The 19,846-nt window shown below is 42.3% G+C and overlaps 1 protein-coding gene across 3 annotated transcripts in view; it reads right to left on the bottom strand.

Annotated features, from left to right (window-relative positions):
- The window catches only part of OS9 (OS9 endoplasmic reticulum lectin), a 125,115-nt gene that overhangs the window by 14,245 nt on the left and 91,024 nt on the right, over positions 1 to 19,846 (bottom strand). For 2 of the 3 annotated variants that reach the window (XM_077483636.1, XM_077483634.1), the window contains 2 exons: positions 7,467 to 7,668; positions 2,680 to 2,847 (listed from right to left, as the gene is read on the bottom strand). In XM_077483636.1, the coding sequence (XP_077339762.1) occupies positions 2,680 to 2,847; positions 7,467 to 7,668 (370 nt within the window). The remainder of the gene's footprint in view (positions 1 to 2,679; positions 2,848 to 7,466; positions 7,669 to 19,846) is intronic. The other variant, XM_077483635.1, reaches the window with a different exon arrangement.

Genomic DNA, 19,846 nt, shown 5'->3' with positions numbered 1-19,846 from the left:
AATGAAGGGTCTAATTGTTATCATAGGTGTATTTTAAATGATAGAGACAGAATACAAATGTTATACATGGAATTGCAGTTCAGTAGGTATTTGATCCCCTACCAACCAACAATAATTCAGGCTTCCACAGACTGGTTACAATATGTGCTCATGGAGGTACAAAGAATAATCCAGTCAATTTAAGAAGGTGCTCCCAACGACAACTCATCATATGTATAAAAGACACCTGTCAACAGAATTTTACATTAAAATCTCAGGATCAAGGGCAAGACCAAAGAGCTGTCAAAAGATGTCAGCAACAAGATTATAGACCTACAGGCTGATATGGGCTACAAGACCATCAGCAAGAAGCTTGGTGAGGAGACAACTATTGGAGTGATTATTCACGAATGGAAAAAAAAACTAAATAACCATCAATCGCCCTCAGTCTGGAGCTCCATGAAGAGTGAGGGATCCGCCCAGAACTACACAGAAGAAGCTTATAAATGATCTCAAGTCAGTTGCGATCACAGTCACCAATCTATTGGTAATACAATATGTTGCCATGGATTGAAATCCTGCAGTGCCTGCAAGGCCCACCTCCTCAAGAAGAACAACATCTAAATGATTCAGAAAAAGATTGTGATAAAGTGCTGTGGTCAGATGAGATGAAAATTTAGCTTTTTGGCATCAACTGTTTCTCTGATAAAAGGTACAAGCCGACTTTGCTGCATTCAAGGGGCTAATGGACGGGGTCATATATTGTAAAATCTCAGATGAGAACCCTTTTCCCTCAGCCAGAACACGGGGTTACAGGCCAGAAGATGGGTCATGGATGGGTCTTTCAGCATAACAAGGACCCAAAACATACCTCCAAGGCAACAAAGGAGTGGCTCAAGAAGAAGCACATTAAGTTTATGGAGTGGACAAGCCAGCCTCCAGACCTTAATCCTATAGAAAATGTATGGAGGGAGCTGAAAACTGAGTTGCCAAGCGACAGCCAAGAAACTAAGAATTTAGAGAAGATCTGTAAAAAGGAGTGCACCAAAATCCCTCCTGAGAAGTGTGCAAACCTGGTAACCAACTACAAGTACTACTTACCTCTGTGTGCTTACCAACAAGGGTTTCTCCATCAACTACCAAGTCCTTTTTTGCTTGGGGATCAAATATTTATTGGCGTATAACATGTACCTTCCATTTAAGAGGGAAGTTTCAGGAAAAACTTAAATTTTAAAGAAAGAACTTTGAAGCAAAATAAGGGTCATTGCTCATCTGCAGTCTCAAGTGCCATGAATGCAGCCTCCTCCCCCATTGCCATGAATGCAGCCTGATCTATGCCCACTTGCAGCCGTGGAGGGGACAAGGAGGGGAGTGTGACGAGCGCTGACAGATTACATACAGGAGAAGCTCCTGTTTACCTTGGCGGCCTCTTTAATACAAAGTCCCGCCTCCTATGATAGACAGAACAGTCGTCCAATGCCAGCCAAGGAGACGGGACTTCCTATTACAGAGGCCGCCAAGTAAACAGGAGATTCTCACTGTGTGTAATCTGTCAGCGCTCGTGCCGCGCCCCCCCCCTCCCTGACCCCTCGAGGCAGCCAGAACTGAACGACACGATTTTCAGGGTGCAAAAGTGCATGTTATATGCTGATAAATACAGTACATATTTTACTCACTGAACTGCAACTCAATTTATAATATTTGTATCGTGTTTTTTCTGGATTTTTGGATGATTTTCAGTCTTGATCAAAAATAAACCCATGAGAAAAATTATAGGCCCTTCATTTCTTTGTAAGTGGGCAAACTTACAAAATTTGCAGGGAATCAAAGAATCATTTTTCCCACTGTAGGGGCACAACTGCTGCTGTTTAGATGCTAATGTGACGAGCCTCGTTACTCTGCATCTACACATTAGGCTCACCTCCTTTTATAGTGGATATGGGGCACGATAGTTTATTGTTGGAGATTTTCTTACTTGTTCAGCACACGTGCAGTTGCTGGTATTGCCCACTCTGACACCAAGAACACATGATTGTTTAATTGTTCCCATCTCATGGTTTATATTTTTTACCCAACTGTCATGGTGATGCAATAAAAAAATAAAAATAAAAAAAAGTAACTGCTTTGATGACAAACCAGGTAATGTGGCATCACAAGGTGTCTGTACTTTACAAATAAGAACGTTTTTTACCCTTTGGTGAACATGGCAGGTCACATGCAGTATAATTTGGCTGTGATTATTTACAAAAAGATTTGAGCTAGGACCGATTTAACCTAAAAATTGGTAAAAGACATACACAGTCACACAGCATTAAAATAAAAAATAAAAAAACTTTAATTATCCGTTTCAACTTTACAATGCTGCTTATAAGAAGTCAAAACATGAAGGAAGATGGCAAAAGATTCAAGAAAGGTAGGGCATGCATAGGTTTATATAAAAACGTGTCTCAGACTGAAATTTAGGGAAAAAGAATATCCCTACAGAAAAGCTAGCCAAGTAGAAAAGCCACCCAAGAAGTAGAAAAGCCAGACAATTAGAGAAACAGACCAGAATTCATGTATTACAGAAAGAATCAAAAACAGCAAGTGTTAATAGAAAAGCACCCCAAAATAGCCCTATATTACACTCCGCCTGACCGATTCTACCTTGTGCCCACGCAACCAAAGGGAGGCAGACTGACAAGAGCAACACAAGCCTACCTTGTGCCTTCAAGCCTTCCTTTTCAAGCAGGTCTTTTACAACATTTTCAATGAGTTTCATCTGTGGGTTTTCGCTGCTCATTTCCTTCAACCTCCTCTCGGTATGCTCAGAGCTGCCCCTCCGTATCTTAGTGACCCTGACTTTTACACGGCCATCCGAACGGTCATCTGATATAAAGAGGTGACAGGAAAAATTAACCCATCGGTTTACGAATAATTAAACAGGATAGCCACACTCTGGTAATGGCCGTTCGGGTGAGTCAAGGCCACATCCAGATCTGTATTAATCAATATGGGTTCTGTCTCAGCAGAGCAGCATAGAGGCTTCCTCTGGTACACCAAGGGGCATAAATATCCACAAAACAGCTTTGTATTTACTGAAAGAAGACCTGAAAACAGTTATAGCCAATCGTATTTACAATACTCCAAAAGTAGACAATGGTAGAAAATTGTTGGCCTGATTTCTAGAACTTGTCCCTCAATCACTTCTCTTCCTTCCATTTATACGGTGCTTAAGAAATAAAAAAATAAAAAAAAGATCAAAGTTGATAACTGCTTTGGGGTAAAAAACAATACTCTTTGACACCTCTTAGCCAACATGACCAACGGTGTGCATATTCATCAAAATACTGACAACACTTTCAGGATGCTACACAAAGGGATTAAAATAAAGCATCTTTAGAAATCGGTAACTTACACTTTAAAAAAAAAAAAAAAAAAAGAAAAGAAAGAAACAAAGAAAGAAAGAATCTCATCTATAAAAACCAGAAAAAAACCTATGGAAAAATATATAAATGTCCTTTAACCTACAAGAAAACACCACAGGCATCAGTGCCTCCATACTTTATAATCTACCCTTTTTCTGTTCATCTGAAGAACACAACATTCCAAAGAAATTACTTTTCACTCTGGCCCTTAAAAGTACAGCGGTTGCAAAAAAAATAAGGATGCTGAAGATAAACTCTTCCAAATGTGACCCAAAACGTTGGTGGCTGTTGTGTGGATCCAATGGTTAGAGTCCCTGGCCTCAAACAAATATTATACCAAGAAATCTGACTTTAAAGTGCTACTAAACCCACAAAAATAAAATCAGTCTGTATATACAGTAAAGCATGTTTGTGATATTCACTCTGCAACCCAAGGGGATAATCCTCTGCATTGTGTAAAAAGGCTGTTTAAAACCTGTCTCCTCTGATCCTCTCCTTGGGGGCACTCTGCACATGCTCAGTTTGGTGTGTATTGCTAGAGTTTTTTTCTCTTGGGAGGGTGCATGTGATCAACACAGGGCCAATCAGCACTGTTCAGACAGAGGGTCAGGGGTCCTGCATCCTGAAAGGACAGTCAGTGCAGAATGAAAACTCCTACAAGCTTTAACCAGAAACTCAGACGTCACAAGACTGCTATATACTGCTAATGAGAAAGGGTATTTAGCAGTTTATGTTTACTAAAATATTTGCATTTCCATGTTCTGTGTACTGTGGTAGACCAGATATAGTGAATGCAGGGCCCTGGGTTTCATAACATTTTAACCACTTACGGACCGTCCGCCGTCGTTATTAGTAGGTAGAGGGATATCATTGTTATGGCAGCAGCCAGCAGCCATAAACCTGGTATCCTGTTCTTCGGGCGGTCCGCTTTCAGATAAAAATGGTCTCTGCGGCAGATTCGTCGCGAGATCACTTTTAATCGGCGGTGGGAGAGTGGCCTCTTCTGTGCGTGTTATGGAGATGAGTGAGGGGAAGATGGCCCCCACCCGTCTCCATACCATTGCAGGGCGGAAGTAAAATCAAAACATTACTTCCGCCCATAGCTCCTAAAGAGACTTTTTTATTGTATTCTAGTGTAAATATGAGATCTGAGATCTTTTTGACCTCAGATCTCATATTTAAAGAGGTCCTGTCATGCTTTTTTCTATGACTAGAGATGTTTATATTCCGTGCAAGAGGAATAAAAGGGACAATTTTTTTTTTTTTTTTTTTAAGAACAATGTAAAAAGAAAAAAGAAACCTTTTTTTTTTTTTTTTTTTTTTTTAAACGCGCCCCATCCCGCCGAGCTCACGTGCAGAAGCGAGTACATATGCAAGCAACGCCCACATATGAAAACGGTGTTCAAACCACACACGTGAGGCATCCACGAGTGGGCGCAATTTTGAAGCGTGATATGTTGGGTATCAATTTATTCGGCGTAACATTATCTTTAACAATATAAAAAAAAATTGGTCTAACTTTACTGTTGTCTTATTTTATAAATTTAAAAAAAAAAAGTATTTTTTCCCCAAAAAAGTGCACTTGTAAGACCGCTGCCCAAATACGGTGTGACAAAGTATTGCCACGACCACCATTTTATTCTCTAGGGTATATTCTATATATATATATATATATATATATATATATATATATATATATATATATATATATATATATATATATATATATATTTGGGGTTCCAACTAATTTTCTAGCAAAAAACAAAATACCCAACACCACACACACACACAGTCTACATTACTACGTGCCCCTAAAACAGCAAAAGCACACACAGCAACTGCTTTTGCCGTTTTAAGGGCAAGTACTAATGTACAGATTTTACTGTTGTCTGCATCAGTGCTCGGGAATAAATTGTCTCTATAGCAGGGGTAGGCAACCTTTTGAGCAGTGTGGCAAAAAATTTTTTCAAAGAACTTGAGCGTGCCGATTTTATAACAAAAAAATTTTAAACGTCACATTCTCAATCAAAAATTTTTTTTTTTTTTTATAAAGTAAATGCTGTAAACTACTTGAGTAATAGTGACTAACATCTTGCACTCTTATGCCTTAGATCAGCACCTTCACACCTCAGATCACTGTACCCCTGCAAATCTGTCCCCCCACTGTACTACCCTGCTCATCTGCCCCACCACTGTAAACCCCCCTGCTCTTCTGCCCCACCACTGTAAACCCCCCTTGCTCTTCTGCCCCACTGTACCAACTTTCTCATCTGCCCCAGTACTGTAGCTCCCTGCACATCTGCTCCACCACTGTACCCCCATGCTCTTCTGTTTCACCGCTGAACCACCTGCTCACCTGTTCCAACACTGAACCCATCTGCTTATCTTCCCCACCACTGTTGCCCCTGCTCTTCTGCCCCACCACTGTAACCCCCTTCTCATCCGTCCACCAATGCACCGTCTTTCACCTCTTCCCACCACTGTAACCCCCCCGCTCTTCTGCCCCCACCTCTGTAACCCCCCCGCTCTTCTTCCCCCACCTCTGTACCCCTCCTGCTCTTCTGCCGCCACCTCTGTACTCCTCCTGCTCTTCTGTTCCACTGCTGAACCCCCGTCTAATTTCTTCCACCACCGTACCCCCTGCATATCATCCCCACCATCGTACCCTCCTGCGCTTCTGTTCCCCAGCTAAACCCCTGCTCATCTGCCCCACTACTGTACACTCTTATCTATGATATGCACAATATGCAGAGTGGTGCAAGGAAGCAGAGATGACACATCTACCTGCCCTGGCTAACTCATCCCTACTGAACCACCTGTCCCATCCAACCCACATGCTTGTATGGGATGTAATGTCACATACAAGCATCTGGAATGGATGCGCAATAAGCTCAGATCAGGGGTATTTTCTGAATGCAGTGGGCCTGTATGCAAGATCAAGCGCCTGCAGCTGAGAAAAAGAGCAGTGACGATTTTCATTGCTCTGAATACTGGCTGTAGCTTAAAGGAACACAGAGTACAGGGGTCAGGTGTAAGTGCCGCAGAGTTCAGGAGGTTGGTAGTAGATGATGCAGAGCTGAGGGGTCAGTAGCAAGGGACACAATAAAATATATATATATATATATATATATATATATATATATATATATATATATATATATATATATATATATATATATATATATATATATATATATATAATTTTTTTTTTTTGTCAAAGTTCTCACTCACAGTGAAATCCCTTCTTTCTGAGATTGGTAGTGGTAACCAAGGGAGTCATCTTCCTCCAGATGGTGGGTGAGGTTAGTGTTAGAAAAGTTTTAAATGTTTATTGTGTGACTATTAGAAAAACAATAACCCTGAGACTGATTTTTAAAACTTACTTCTGAGCACATTGTTGTATTAACTTGTTGTATTGTTTTGTCTTAACTAACTCCATAGTAAGTTGTAGAATGACTAGGTTTAACTCTATATGGTAGCATAAGATTGTAAAGGAAACACTGATTAGCCAAAATAAAGTACCATTGTGTACCAGGCATGCTATCTATGTTTCCTCAGCCAATAGAAGCGTAGAGGTGGTATCATAGTAGGTATGGGGGGGGGGGGGGGGCGACACATTCTTTGGTGGGACTCTTACTGCAACTTCTGCCTTGTAAGCTTGTCTCCCTTTTGTTGGCCACATCAGAAATAAATTGTCTGCTTCTCAATACATCTGGAGTTTTGACTGATCACAAGAGAAGATTCCTAACAGTTAGCAAGACTGTGATTGGACTCTTTCCCATCACAAGAGCTGATGATCACAGCTAGAACAAAGTTAAATAACCAATGTTTCCCCATCTTTTACATGTAGTGTGGGAGAACAGTGCCTTCCCCCCAGTGCAGGTGCGGCATGGGGAATTGTGAGATTGGAATGCATTAGTGTCACACTGACACTTCCCTGTATTGCTCTACTCCTGGGGAGGGAGTTGCATGCCAGCAAAAGAGGCTTTGCATGCTGCTTTTGGCAACAATGCCAGGGATTGCCTACCCCTGCTCTATAGGCAAAGAGAATGAGCACTAAAAATTGTTTTATACACTTACCAGTTGGTGCTTTGGCAGCAGGCTCCTTATTTCCTTGTGTCATGACTTCATTGCTTTCCCCAGGCTCTGTCTCTTCTCCCTTATCCTCTGCAGCATTGTCCAATTTATCTATTAATTTGTTTAATGTAGTGGCAAGTGATTTAGTGGCTTGCCTTCTGTCAAACTCCCCCTTCAAACCTTCTGTTTCCAACTCTTCCTGAGCCTAGAAAACAGAGTGTGCAACAAAGTATGACAACTTATGAAAAATACAAAAATATAGCAGTAGCAATCTGACAATTTGTGAGGGAGAAAAAAAAAAAATGAAGTGACGGGGTGGGGGAGAGGTGGTTACAGTACTGACGTCAATGCTGGGGACTATTATTGCATCCACAGACATGACGGTTGGGAGTCATTACTGGGTCCACTTACACCAATGATAGGGTGTTATAATTGTGGCCATCGACACGGACACCAATCTGGAGTTTACTGTACTATCAAAAAGTGTGCATTGGGATACACTGCAAAAAATGCAGCAGGACTAAAATGTTTGGGCAACGAGGTGCATTATAACCCTTTCATTTAGTATGGGCTGCCTAACTTGCTGCATTGCACCTCCATGTATGAAAATGAGCTGCTGTTGTGCTCAGGTAGTGTTGGGGGCCATATGCTCTAAATTTTCAAGTTGAACACCACTGTTGTAGTGATGGTAATGTCTGCTTATCAGAGTTATTCGGAGTGCTGTTATTTGCTTCAATTTTCTACACCATTGCAGAGCCTGCACCTGAAGTTGTGAGTGGGGAGAAAAACACTAGATGTAACTAGCATTTTAGTATTATTGAATTCCAATGGGCAGAATAAAATATTCTGGCTAATAAAATGCATTAACATTCAAATGCTAGATGTGCCTAAACGCATGTGCAATAGCATTATTTTAAGCAGCATTTTTCTGCCAGAAGTTCTGGTATTCAGGATGTGGCCTCTCCATTTCAGCATATAAAAGCCAGTACCAGACTCACCTGAATACACTTGATTTACCTAAATTGGTTGTGAAGGAGAAGGTGGTTTTCTCTTTATGAATTCTATGCATAAAGAGATAGAATAAAATACTTACAAAAATTGTGTATGTGCGCGAGTGAAAAAGATTATATTATATACACACATATACATATTATATATTTATTACACACACAGTGTACAATGCACTCAAATATTCAGTGCAAACAATTCTGGTGAACACATGTCCAATGTAAACATGACTGATTGTTCACTGGAATTCTATGCATTGGACAGGTGCTCACTAGAATTGTTTGCACCAATTATTGGTTTTAGTGCAATATATATTCATACACATACATACACGGTGGATATGAAAAGTCTACACACTCCCTCTAAAATGTCAGGTTCCGTGATGTTAAAAAAAAAAAAAAAAGACAAAAATCTAAAAATTGTTTCCACCTTTAAACACTTCAGCCCCGGAAGATTTTACCCCCTTATTGGGGTTAACACTAGAGGGCAATCAAGGGGTTAAATGTGTTTGAACTGTATGGGGATAGGACTGAGTAGGAGAGGAGACATATCGCTGTTCCTACTTAGTAGGAACAAACGACAGGTCTCCTCTCCTCTGACAGCACAGGGATTTGTGTTTGTGTTTATACACACACACACACACACACACACACACACACACACACATCCCCATGCTGGCACTCATGCACGTGATTGCACGTAACTGGCAGCAATCACGCAAGCCGGCAACACGCATCGGGTCCCCCACAGTGCTGTGTGCCCTCTGGTGGCCGAAAAAGGGAAGGGCGTACCCATATGGGTCTTCGCCCAGGAGAGTCATTGTGCCACTGTATATCTGCGTGAGCTGGTCAGGAACTTGAGTAATGTGACCTTAAAAAAAAAAAAAAAAAAAAAAAAAAAACACCCTGTACAACTCAGTTTAACAACACAAATCTTTTAGGTGGAGGGAAGTAAAAATAAAGAGACTAAAATATGGTTCCATAAAAGTGTGAACACCCTTAAATACTTTGTTGAAGCCTCTTGATTTTATTATTACAGCAGTCTTTTTTTCTTTCCCCCAACAAATTTTATTAGGGTTTTGCATGTTTACAGAAGGACAAAAGTTACATGTGATAACATACATCTGTTGCAATGGTAATCAGTAAAACCAAATGGAAGAAAATACATATGGGAGCACATAAATACAGGATACCGGGGATTGAGAGTTTAGACAAGATGTCCGCTGAAGGTCAAAACCTGTGAGGATAAACTAGATGAAGATAGAGCCAATTTCTTCCACGTCTAATAGTGTCACTAAATAGGAATATGAGCGTTTGAGCTGAAAGTATTTTGCTATAGGAATGAGCCGATGGATATATTTCCATCTCCGGTCACCCCTAGAGGGATTAGACTGTGACCAGAGGATGGGTATAGAGAAGCACCCTAGGTTGGATATTGGTTGGCACAACATTAAAAACAGGGGGGCACCATCTCTAGGTCTGTGGCTGCAGTGATATCAGCCATTGGTTTATATAAGTAATAAAACTGTTGATATGTCCCGGCGAAAACCGCTATAGGGAGAAGATCATTGTGTGTTACTGAATCCGAGAGTAGCGCCAAAGGATGTTCAGCCCACCAGAGCTGTTAGTATTGGTGGATTGTTGTGTTCTCACCAGCCAAGTGCTACTAGAATTTCTAGACAATGTGGAGTTTCTGAAATGTTTCCAGCTCGCCCATGTTTTCCCGTATGCGGTCAGAGTGTCACTGGCCTGGTGTAGAAGTTCTTTTATTTCAGCTATAGTGTCTACCCGTTTCATCCATTCAGTCAACATGGGAGGTGCTGTACTTCTCCAGTGCACAGGGATACATTGATTGGCCGCATTAATGAGGTGTATGGTTAGGGATTGGGTGTAAGCTCGTTTAGTAGTGGGGGTGTGGTGTAATAGGAATTGGGCAGGAGTAAAGTCCGGGGTATATGTTGTGATTTGAGCAATTAGGCTATGGATTTCTTTGCAAAATGTTTGTATGAGTGGGCATTCCCACCAAATGTGTAGTAGAATCCCAGTGGCACTGTTGCATCTCCAGCAGGTAGGGGGAATGCTGGGGTAGAATTTGTGAATTTTATCAGGGGTCCTATACCAGCTCGAGAATATTTTGTATCGGCTTTCTTGTGTGGTGGCGTTTACGGAGCCTTTGTGAATATTGTGATAAATATTTTCCCATTCATCAGTGGTAAGGTCTAGATTGAGGTCAGATTCCCATCGTTTGACTATTCTATCTTGTTTGATGTCATGTGATGAGAAAAGGAGTGAGTAAACCGCCAATATAATGTGTCTTTGGGGTTCGTTACTGTTACAGATGGTTTCAAAAGGTGTGAAGTCTCTGTGCCAGCATGTGTTATGTTTGGAGTCTTGAAGGAAGTGCCGTATTTGTAAGTACTTGAAGGGGATGTGGTAGTCCGGAACCGCTGAGGACATGTTTGGGTGTGATAGAAGGTTCCCGTCGTGGAAAAAGCTGTGCGCATTTGGCTTAGGTCCTTGTGGCACTGTCTGTGGTGTACGCAGGGATAGACTCGGTGGGAGTTCTGGGTTTCGGCCCAGTGGGGTTTAACGGACCTGGGGTAGGGATCAACTTTAGATATTTGCAGGCCTCCCTGAATCGATGCAGTGTAGCATGTATGAACAAATGTACTAGTGTATCCCGTGGGATGAACGACTTAGGTATCCACGGCAAGTGTGCAAGAGGGACCTGGGTGAATGCCTGTTCAAGTCGGATCCAATCCTTATGAAGTTCATGGGAGTGCCAGTCAACTATTCTGTTCAGGTGACAAGCTAGGTGGTATTTGTAAACGTCTGGCACCCCAAGACCTCCAAGATTTTTAGGAAGCGTCAGTCTTTCCCAACCAAGTCTGGGTGCGTTAGACATCCAAATAAAGTGTCTGCATAGATGCTTGTATGTACAGAAAAAGGACGGTGGGATGTTTATGGGGATCGCTTGAAGCAATTAAAGGATCCTTGGCAGCACATTCATTTTCAAAATGGGCATTCTGCCAAACCACGAAAAGGGTCCCACTTGCCATTTGTGTAAATCGGTTTGGATGGTATGAAGGATATGTTGGAAATTATTTGCGTATAGATTTTTCAAGTTGGCGGGGATTTGGATACCCAGGTATTTGATGGCCTCGGGTTCCCAGCTAAAGGGAAAGTTTTGTTTACATGGAGTTACTAATGAGGGTGGGAGGGAGATGTTAAGGGCTTTTGATTTGGAAAAATTTATTTTCAAATTAGACAAATCCTGGAAGACGCGAAATCCTTAAGGAACAGCAGTTTTTTTGGGTATGAGTATCAGCATGGCACATCTTGACTTGGCAATATTGCCCACTCTTCTTTGCAAAAACACTCAAAATCTGTCAGATTGCAAGGGCGTCTCCTGTGCACAGCCCTCTTCAGATCACCCTGCAGATTTTCAATCGGATTTGGGACTGGGCTCTGGCTGGGACATTCCAAAACTTCGATCTTCTGGTGAAGCCATTCCTTTGTTGATTTGGATGCATGCTTTGGGTCATTGTCATCCTGAAAGATGAAGTCCCTCTTCATGTTCAGCTTTCTTGCAAGGTTTTGTGCAAACATTGACTGGTATTTGGGACTGTTCATAATTCCCTCTAACTTGATTAAGGCCTCTGTTCCAGCTGAAGAAAAACAGCCCCAAAGCATGATGCTGCCACCACCACGCTTCACTGTAGGTATGGTGTTCTTTTGGTGATGTGCAGTGTTTTTGCAAACATATCTTTTGGAATTATGGCCAAAAAGATCAGCCTTGGTTTCATCAGACCAGAACACATTTTCCCCACATACTTTTGGGAGACTTCAGATGCGTTTTTGCAAAATTTAGCCGGGGTTGGAGGTCTTTCTTTGTAAGAAAAGGCTTCTGTCTTGCCACCGTAACCCATAGCCCAGACATATGAAGAATATGAGAGATTGTGGTCACATGTAGTCAGTACTTTCCAGATATTCCTGCAGCTCCTTTAATGTTGCTGTAGGCCTCTTGGAAGCCTCCCTGACCAGTTTTCTTCTCGTAATTTTGTCCATTTTGGAGGGGATGTCCAGTTCTTGGTAATGTCACTGTTGTGCCATATTTTCTCCACTTGATGAGGACTGTCTTCACTGTGTTCCATGGTAGATCTAATGCCTTGGAAATTCTTTTGTACCCTTCTCCTGACTGATACCTTTTAACAATGAGAGCCATCTAATGCTTTGCAAGCTCTCTGTGGACCATGGCATTTGCTGTAGGATGCAACTAAGAAAATGTCAAGAAAGACCTACTAGAAAAGCTGAACTGTATTTGGGGTCAATCAGAGGCACTTTAAATGATGGCAGGTGTGCACAGACTCCTATTTAACATGATTTGGAATGTGATTGCTTAATTCTGAACACCGCTACATCCCCAGTTATGAGGGTGTAAACACTTATGCAACCACATCATTTTAGTTTTTTATTTTTACCCCCACCTAAAAGATTTCAGTTTGTTTTTCAACTGAGTTGTACAGTTTATAGGTCACATTAAAAAGGTATTTCTAAAAAAGGTGCCATTGACATGAAAATTTTCACGTCAGTAAAAAAAAAAAAAAACACGCAGTCCATAAATACAAAGAAACCAAAACAAATGAGCTCAAAAATGAACTTGCGTGTAATAAAATGGAATAACACAGGAGTAACATAAAAAAAGTATTGAACATGCTAACTGAAATGTAGTATTTTGCACAAAATCATTTGTTGGTAATGTCAGCTTCATGTCGCATGCATTGCTCAGGTGATTCTGGCCCATTTTCCCCCCACACAGTCTTCAGATCTTGAAAGTTCCGTGGGCCTCTTCCATGAACTCTGATCTTTAGTTCTTTCCATAGATTTTCTATTGGATTCAAGTCAGGTGATTGGCTGTGACATTCTAGCAGCTTGTTTTCTTTGAAACCAATTGAGTTTCCTTTGCTTTGTGTTTGCAATTATAGACTTGCTGCAACGTCCACCCTCGTTTCATCTTCATCATCCTGGTAGAGGGCAGATTTTTTTATAATAAAATGTCTTGATACGTTTTTTCATTCATCTTTCAACTAAATTAGGTTTACTAGTACCGTATGCTGAAAATCAGCTCCACGCCATGATGTTCCCACCTTCAAACTTCACTGTTGATATGGGGGGTGTTTGGGGTGATGTGTAGTGCAATTTGACCTCTAAACATGGTGTGTATTATAGCAGCCAAAGAGTTCACTTTTTGTCTCATCTGACCAGACTGTATTCTCCTAGTACTGCACAGGCTTGTCTGAATGCTGTGCAGCAAACTTGAAACTAACTACAACTAGCTTTTTCTTCAGCAATGGAGTCTTATGTGGTGAGCGGGCATACAGGCCATAGTGGATGAGTGCATTACTTATTGCTTTCTTTGAAACAATTGTATCTGCTAATTCTAGATTTTTCTGAAGCTCTTCACAAGTGGTCCTTGGCTCTTGGACAAATCATCTATTTTTCTCCTGTCAGAAATCTTGCGAGGAGCACCTGGTCGTGGCTGGTTTATGGTGAAATTAGGTTTTCCCACTTCTGGATTATGGCCCCAACAGCACTCGCTAGAACATTTAGGAATTGAGAAATCTCTGTAACCAATGCCATCAGTATGTTTTGCAACAAAGGTTGCGAAGATCTTGAGAGAGCTCTTTACCACCCATCATGAGATGTTTCGTGTGTGACACCTTGGTAATGAGACACCATTTTATAGGCCATCAGTTGAGCATGAATCAGCCGATATTAATTTGCCCTGACAAGGGGCAGGATTGCTTTCTAATTACTGATAAATTTAAGCTGGTGTCTTGGCTTTCCATGCCTCTTTGAAACTCTCTTCGCGCGTTCAATACTTTTCCCCTGTGTCATTCCATTTTATTACACAACTTAACTTCTGAAGTTGTTTAAGTCGTTTTAGTTTCTATAGAATTAAGGTCTGGAGATGGGCTAGGCCACTCCAGGACCTTATTATGCTTCTTCTTGAGCCACTCCTTGTTGTCTTGGCCGTATTGTTTTGGGCCATGGTCATGCTGGAAGACCCATCCACGACCCATCTTAAGGCTGGGTTCACACCATTGCGAATTGGATGCTAGATCTCCACATCCAATTTGCAATAACAGGAGATTTTGACCAGCTCTCTATGGAGCCGGTTCACATATCTCCGCGGAAGGTATGGTGCGTTTTGCAGAAAACCGCTGTGAGTCTTGGTCCGTTTCAGGTGCGAATTCAGCCCAAAATTAGAAATTATACCTGAAAACGGTAAACCAGCATGTACCAGACCCCTGCTGTGAGACAGATCTGTCTTAGGTGTAAACCGAGCCTCGGTGTTCTGGCTGAGGGAAGAAAGTTCTCACCCAAGATTTTACAATATATGGTGCCATCCATCAGCCCCTCAATGCGGCAAAGTCGGTCTATACCTTTAGCAGAGAAACAGCCGCAAAGCATAAGGTTTTCCTTTCCATGCTTGACTGTAGGGATGGTGTAGGGGTGGTGGCATCATAGTCAGCATTTTTTCTTCCTCCAAAACACAGCCGAGTTGAGTTAATGCCATAGAGCTCAATTCTGGTCTCATCTTACCACAGCACTTTCTTCTAATCCTTCTATGAATCATTTAGATGTTCATTGATAAGCTTCAGATAAGCCCTTAAATGTGCCTTGTTGAGGAGGGAGACCTTGCGGGCGCTGCAGGATTTCATTCAATGGCAGCGTATTTTGTTACCAATGGGTTGTTGGCGACTGTGGTCCCTACTGCCTTGAGATCACTCACAAGCTTATACTGTGTATTTCTGGGTGGATCCCTCACTTTTCTCATGATCACCCTTGCCCCATGAGGTGAAATCTTGCAAGGAGCTCCAGACCGAGGGAGATTGCTGGCTACTGTAAATTTCTCCCATTTGCGAATAATCACTCCAACGGTTATCTCCTTCTCACCAAGCTTCTTGCTGATGGGCTTGTACCCCATTCTGGCTTTGTGCAGGTCTATAATCTTGTCCCCGATGTCCTTTGACAAGCCTTTGGTCTTGCCCACTATGGTGAGGTTTGAATGGACAAAGGAGGAGATTCTGTGGACAGGTGTGTGTATGTAGGTGTGTGTGTGTAGGTGTGTGTATGTAGTATGCGTGTGGATTATATACATATATATATATATATACCGTATATACTCGAGTATAGGTCGATCCGAATATAAGCCAAGGCCCCTAATTTACCACAAAAAAAATGGGAAAAATTATTGACTCGTGTATAAGCCGAGGGTGAGACATGCCTGTCCATCCCTGTGTGTCCGTCCATCCCTGTGTGTCCAGCCTACCTGTGTCCCGAGCCTGTGTCCCGAGCCTGCGTCCCGAGCCTGCGTCCCGAGCCTGCGTCCCGAGCCTGCGTCCCGAGCCTGCGTCCCGAGCCTGCGTGCTTCTGCACATACGGCGGCCATGCCAGGATCGCCGCACCTCTTCTCGTCTGACAGACGGCGGCCATTCCACTGTTCAAAAGCCGCGCCTCCGTCTGTGATAGGCGGAACACTCAATTTCCCAGCAGTCTGTGTTCCGCCTATCACGGACATCCTCTCATCCTCGTCCGTAGTATGAGGATGAGCGGATGTCCGTGATAGGCGGACCACTGACTGCTGGGAAATTGAGTGTTCCGCCTATCACAGACAGGGAGGTGCGGCTTTTGAATAGTTGAATGGCCGCCGTCTGTCTGCTTGACACGCTGATCGGGTAGACAGACGGCGGTGACTCGAGTATAAGCCGAGGGGGGCACTTTCAGCCTCAAAAAAGAGGCTGAAAATCTCGGCTTATACTCGAGTATATACGGTATATATATATATATATACACACACACATACATACACACACACACACATACATACATACACACATACACACATACACACATACACACATACACACATATATATATACATATACACACACATATACATACACACGCATACTACACTACACACACACACACACACACACTACACACACACACACACACTACACACACACACACACTACACACACACACACACTACACACACACACACACTACACACTACACACACACACACACACACACACTACACACTACACACACACACACACACACACACACACACACACACACACACACGTTGTCGTTAGGGGCCCCTTCTTAACTTGACAGGACTAATCTGTGCACTACATAAAAAACACATACTGTGGCCAGTCTGTGGGAGCCAGAATTGTTGGTTGGTAGAAGATTAAATACTTGTTTTACTCACTGAACTGCAACTTAATTTATAAAATTTGAGTCATGTGTTTTCTGGATTTCTGGTTGATATTCTGTCGTGATCATTTAAAATATACCTATGATAACAATTATAGACCCTAGGCAGTCCAACTACTACAGGATGGCATATCAATACGTGCCATCGCCAGAAGATTTGCTTTGTCTCCCAGCACAGTCTCAAAACCATGCAGGAGATTCCAGGAGACAGGCAGTTACCCTAGGAGAGCTGGACAGAGCTGTGTAAGGTCCTTAACCCCTCAGCAGGAGCAGCATCTGCTCCTTTGTGCAAGGAGGAACAGGGTGAGCACTGCCAGAGCCCTACAAATTTACATCCAGCAGGCCACTGGTGTGAATGTCTGACCAAACAATCAAACCAATGAGGGTGGTCTGAGGGCCCTGTGCTCACTGCCCGGCACTGTGGCGCTCAATTGGCATTTGCCATTGAACACCAGAATTAGCAGATCTGCCACTGGCACCCTGTACTTTTCACAGATCAGAGCAAGTTAACTAAGCACATGTGACAGATGTGAAGGGTCTGGAGAAGCCGTAGAGAATGTTATGCTGCCTGCAACATCGTTCAGCATGACCAGTTTGGTGGTGGATCAGTGATGGACTGGGGAGCCATATCCATGGAGGGACGCAGACCTCTACAGGCTAGACAATGGCACCCTAACTGCCATTGGGTATCGGGATGAAATCGTTGGATACAGGACCCATTATCAGACCCTATGCTAATGCCTGGCCTTGTGGCAAGAGTATGCAGTCATTTCATGAGGATGAAGGAATTGATACCATTGAATGGCCCCCAACCTCGCTTGTCCTAAATCCAAAAGAACACCTCTGGAACATTATCCATCCGACACTGCCGGGTTGCACCTTAGTCTGTTCAGGGGCTCAGTAATGCCCTGGTCCAGGAAGGAAAGGCCCCAATGTTAGTCATGTTCGGGCCATACAAATCGAGTACCATTTTGAGTTGCTGCAATTACATTTCGGCAAAATGATTAGCCTGCTTCTTCATTTTTTCACTTTGATTTTCGGGTTGTCTTTGAATTCAGCCCCCTATAGCAGTGATGGCGAACCTTGGCCCTCCAGATGTTTTAGAACTACATTTCCCATGATGCTCAACTACACGGCAGAGTGCAGGAGCATCATGGGAAATGTAGTTCCAAAACATCAGGGGTGCCAAGGTTCGTCATCACTGCCCTATAGGTTGATAATTTTCATTGCCATCAAACAATGCGGCATCCTTTCATTCCTAACACATTACCTAGTCTATATCAGTATAGCTATCCAGCATATTTTTTCCCCATTGAAATTTGATGTGTTTTCAAAGCGTTCCTTTCATTTTTTTGAGCAGTGTATATCGCTCAAGCTCCATTTATATTTACACAGCGTACAATACACTTAAACTAATATACAATGCAAACAACTATTGAGCACATGCCCAATGCAAACATGTCCAATTGTTCACTGGAATTGTATGCTTTGGACATGTGTTCATTAGAATTGTTTGCACTGAATATTCGTTTTAGTGTAACATATATTACACCGGATGTATATACAGTGGATATAAAAAGTCTACATACCCATTTAAAAAAATAAAAACAAAAAAAATAAAAAAGTTTAAAACCAGAGAAGATAAATCACTTCCGAAATATTTCCAGCTTTAATGTGACCTATTTAATTAAAAACAAAAGAAAAAGAACAAAGTTTTGGAATGGTCCAGCCAGAACCTGGACTTGAATACAACCAAAAATGTGGGGTGACTTGGAGAGGGCTGTGCATAAGAAATCCCCTCACACATGACTTCAGACATGATCCTGGTAGAACTGCTTCCATCTCCTAAGGACAGGAAGCGGTTAATGTGATCTGGCCATATGTCAGTGATGTCCTTAGGAGATGGAAGCAGTTCTACCAGGATCATGTCTGAAGTCATGATCCTGGTATTGTTCTTTAGAACAGTCAAAGGGCTTTCTACAGCCACCCAAACACTTTTACGGATTCCTTTCCTGGGCTCTCCCTGACTCACCAAGGAGCCTGGGACCCATGGGACCTGTCATATGGGATGCACTATGAAGAGAGAGGGGGATGAACATCCATGTACCGATCTCTTCTGTGACCTTAAAAAACAAAAGTGGCGCAGATTTAATCACTGCCAGTTGGTTTGTTTACAGAGGCTATTACTGGCTCTTAAAAGCATCCAATCGAACCAGTTTGTTTGACTGCTTTGGGAGGTCAGAGGAGGGCTCAGGGGTATAATAGATGCTAGATCGCTCCACAAAGAGGACCTGTCACAGCCCATGCTATCACAAGGGATGTTCATCTCTTGTGATAGCAAAGTTAAATCAAAAAATTTAAGAAACCTAATATTTTGTTGTTACAGCCTTATTCCAAAATTGATTCAATTCATTATTTTCCCTTAAAGTCCTTCAAACTATACCCCATAATGACAATGTGAAAATGCACATAAGTATTGACTGCCTTTGCCATGACACTCAAAATTGAGTTCAGATGCATCCTGTTACCACTGATCATCCTTGAGATATTTCTACAACTTGATTGGAGTCCACCTGTGGTAAATCCAGTTGATTGGACACGATTTGAATTAGCACACATCTGTCTATATAAAAAAGGTCCCACAGTTAACAGTAAATGTCAGAGCACAAACCAAGCTCTGAAGTCCAAGGACTGTAGCCTTCCAAGACAAAATATATCAAGGCACAGATCGAAAATTTCTGCAGGATCGAAGGTCCCAATGAGCATCATTCATGAATGGAAGAAGTTTGGAACCACTAGGACTCTTCCTAGAGCAGGCCACCTGGCCAAACTGAATGATCAGGGGAGTCAGGGAGGTGACCAAGAGCCCAATGGTCACTGACAAACTCCAGCATTTCTCTGTGGAGAGGGGAGAACAATCCAAAAGCACTCCACCAATCAGGCCTGAGGAAAGCCACTACTCAGTAAAAAGGCACATAACAGCCCACCTGGAGTTTGCCAAAAGGCACCTGAAGGACTCTCAGACCATGAGAAACAAAATTCTCTGGTCTGATGAATCAAAGATTGAACTCTTTGGCCTGA

This window comes from Lithobates pipiens, unplaced genomic scaffold (genome assembly GCF_037356315.1).
Source record: "Lithobates pipiens isolate NorthernLeopardFrog02 unplaced genomic scaffold, aLitPip1_a1.2 Scaffold_16, whole genome shotgun sequence".
Taxonomy (NCBI): Eukaryota; Metazoa; Chordata; class Amphibia; order Anura; family Ranidae; genus Lithobates; species Lithobates pipiens.
This window is presented reverse-complemented; position numbering and strand designations above follow the sequence as displayed.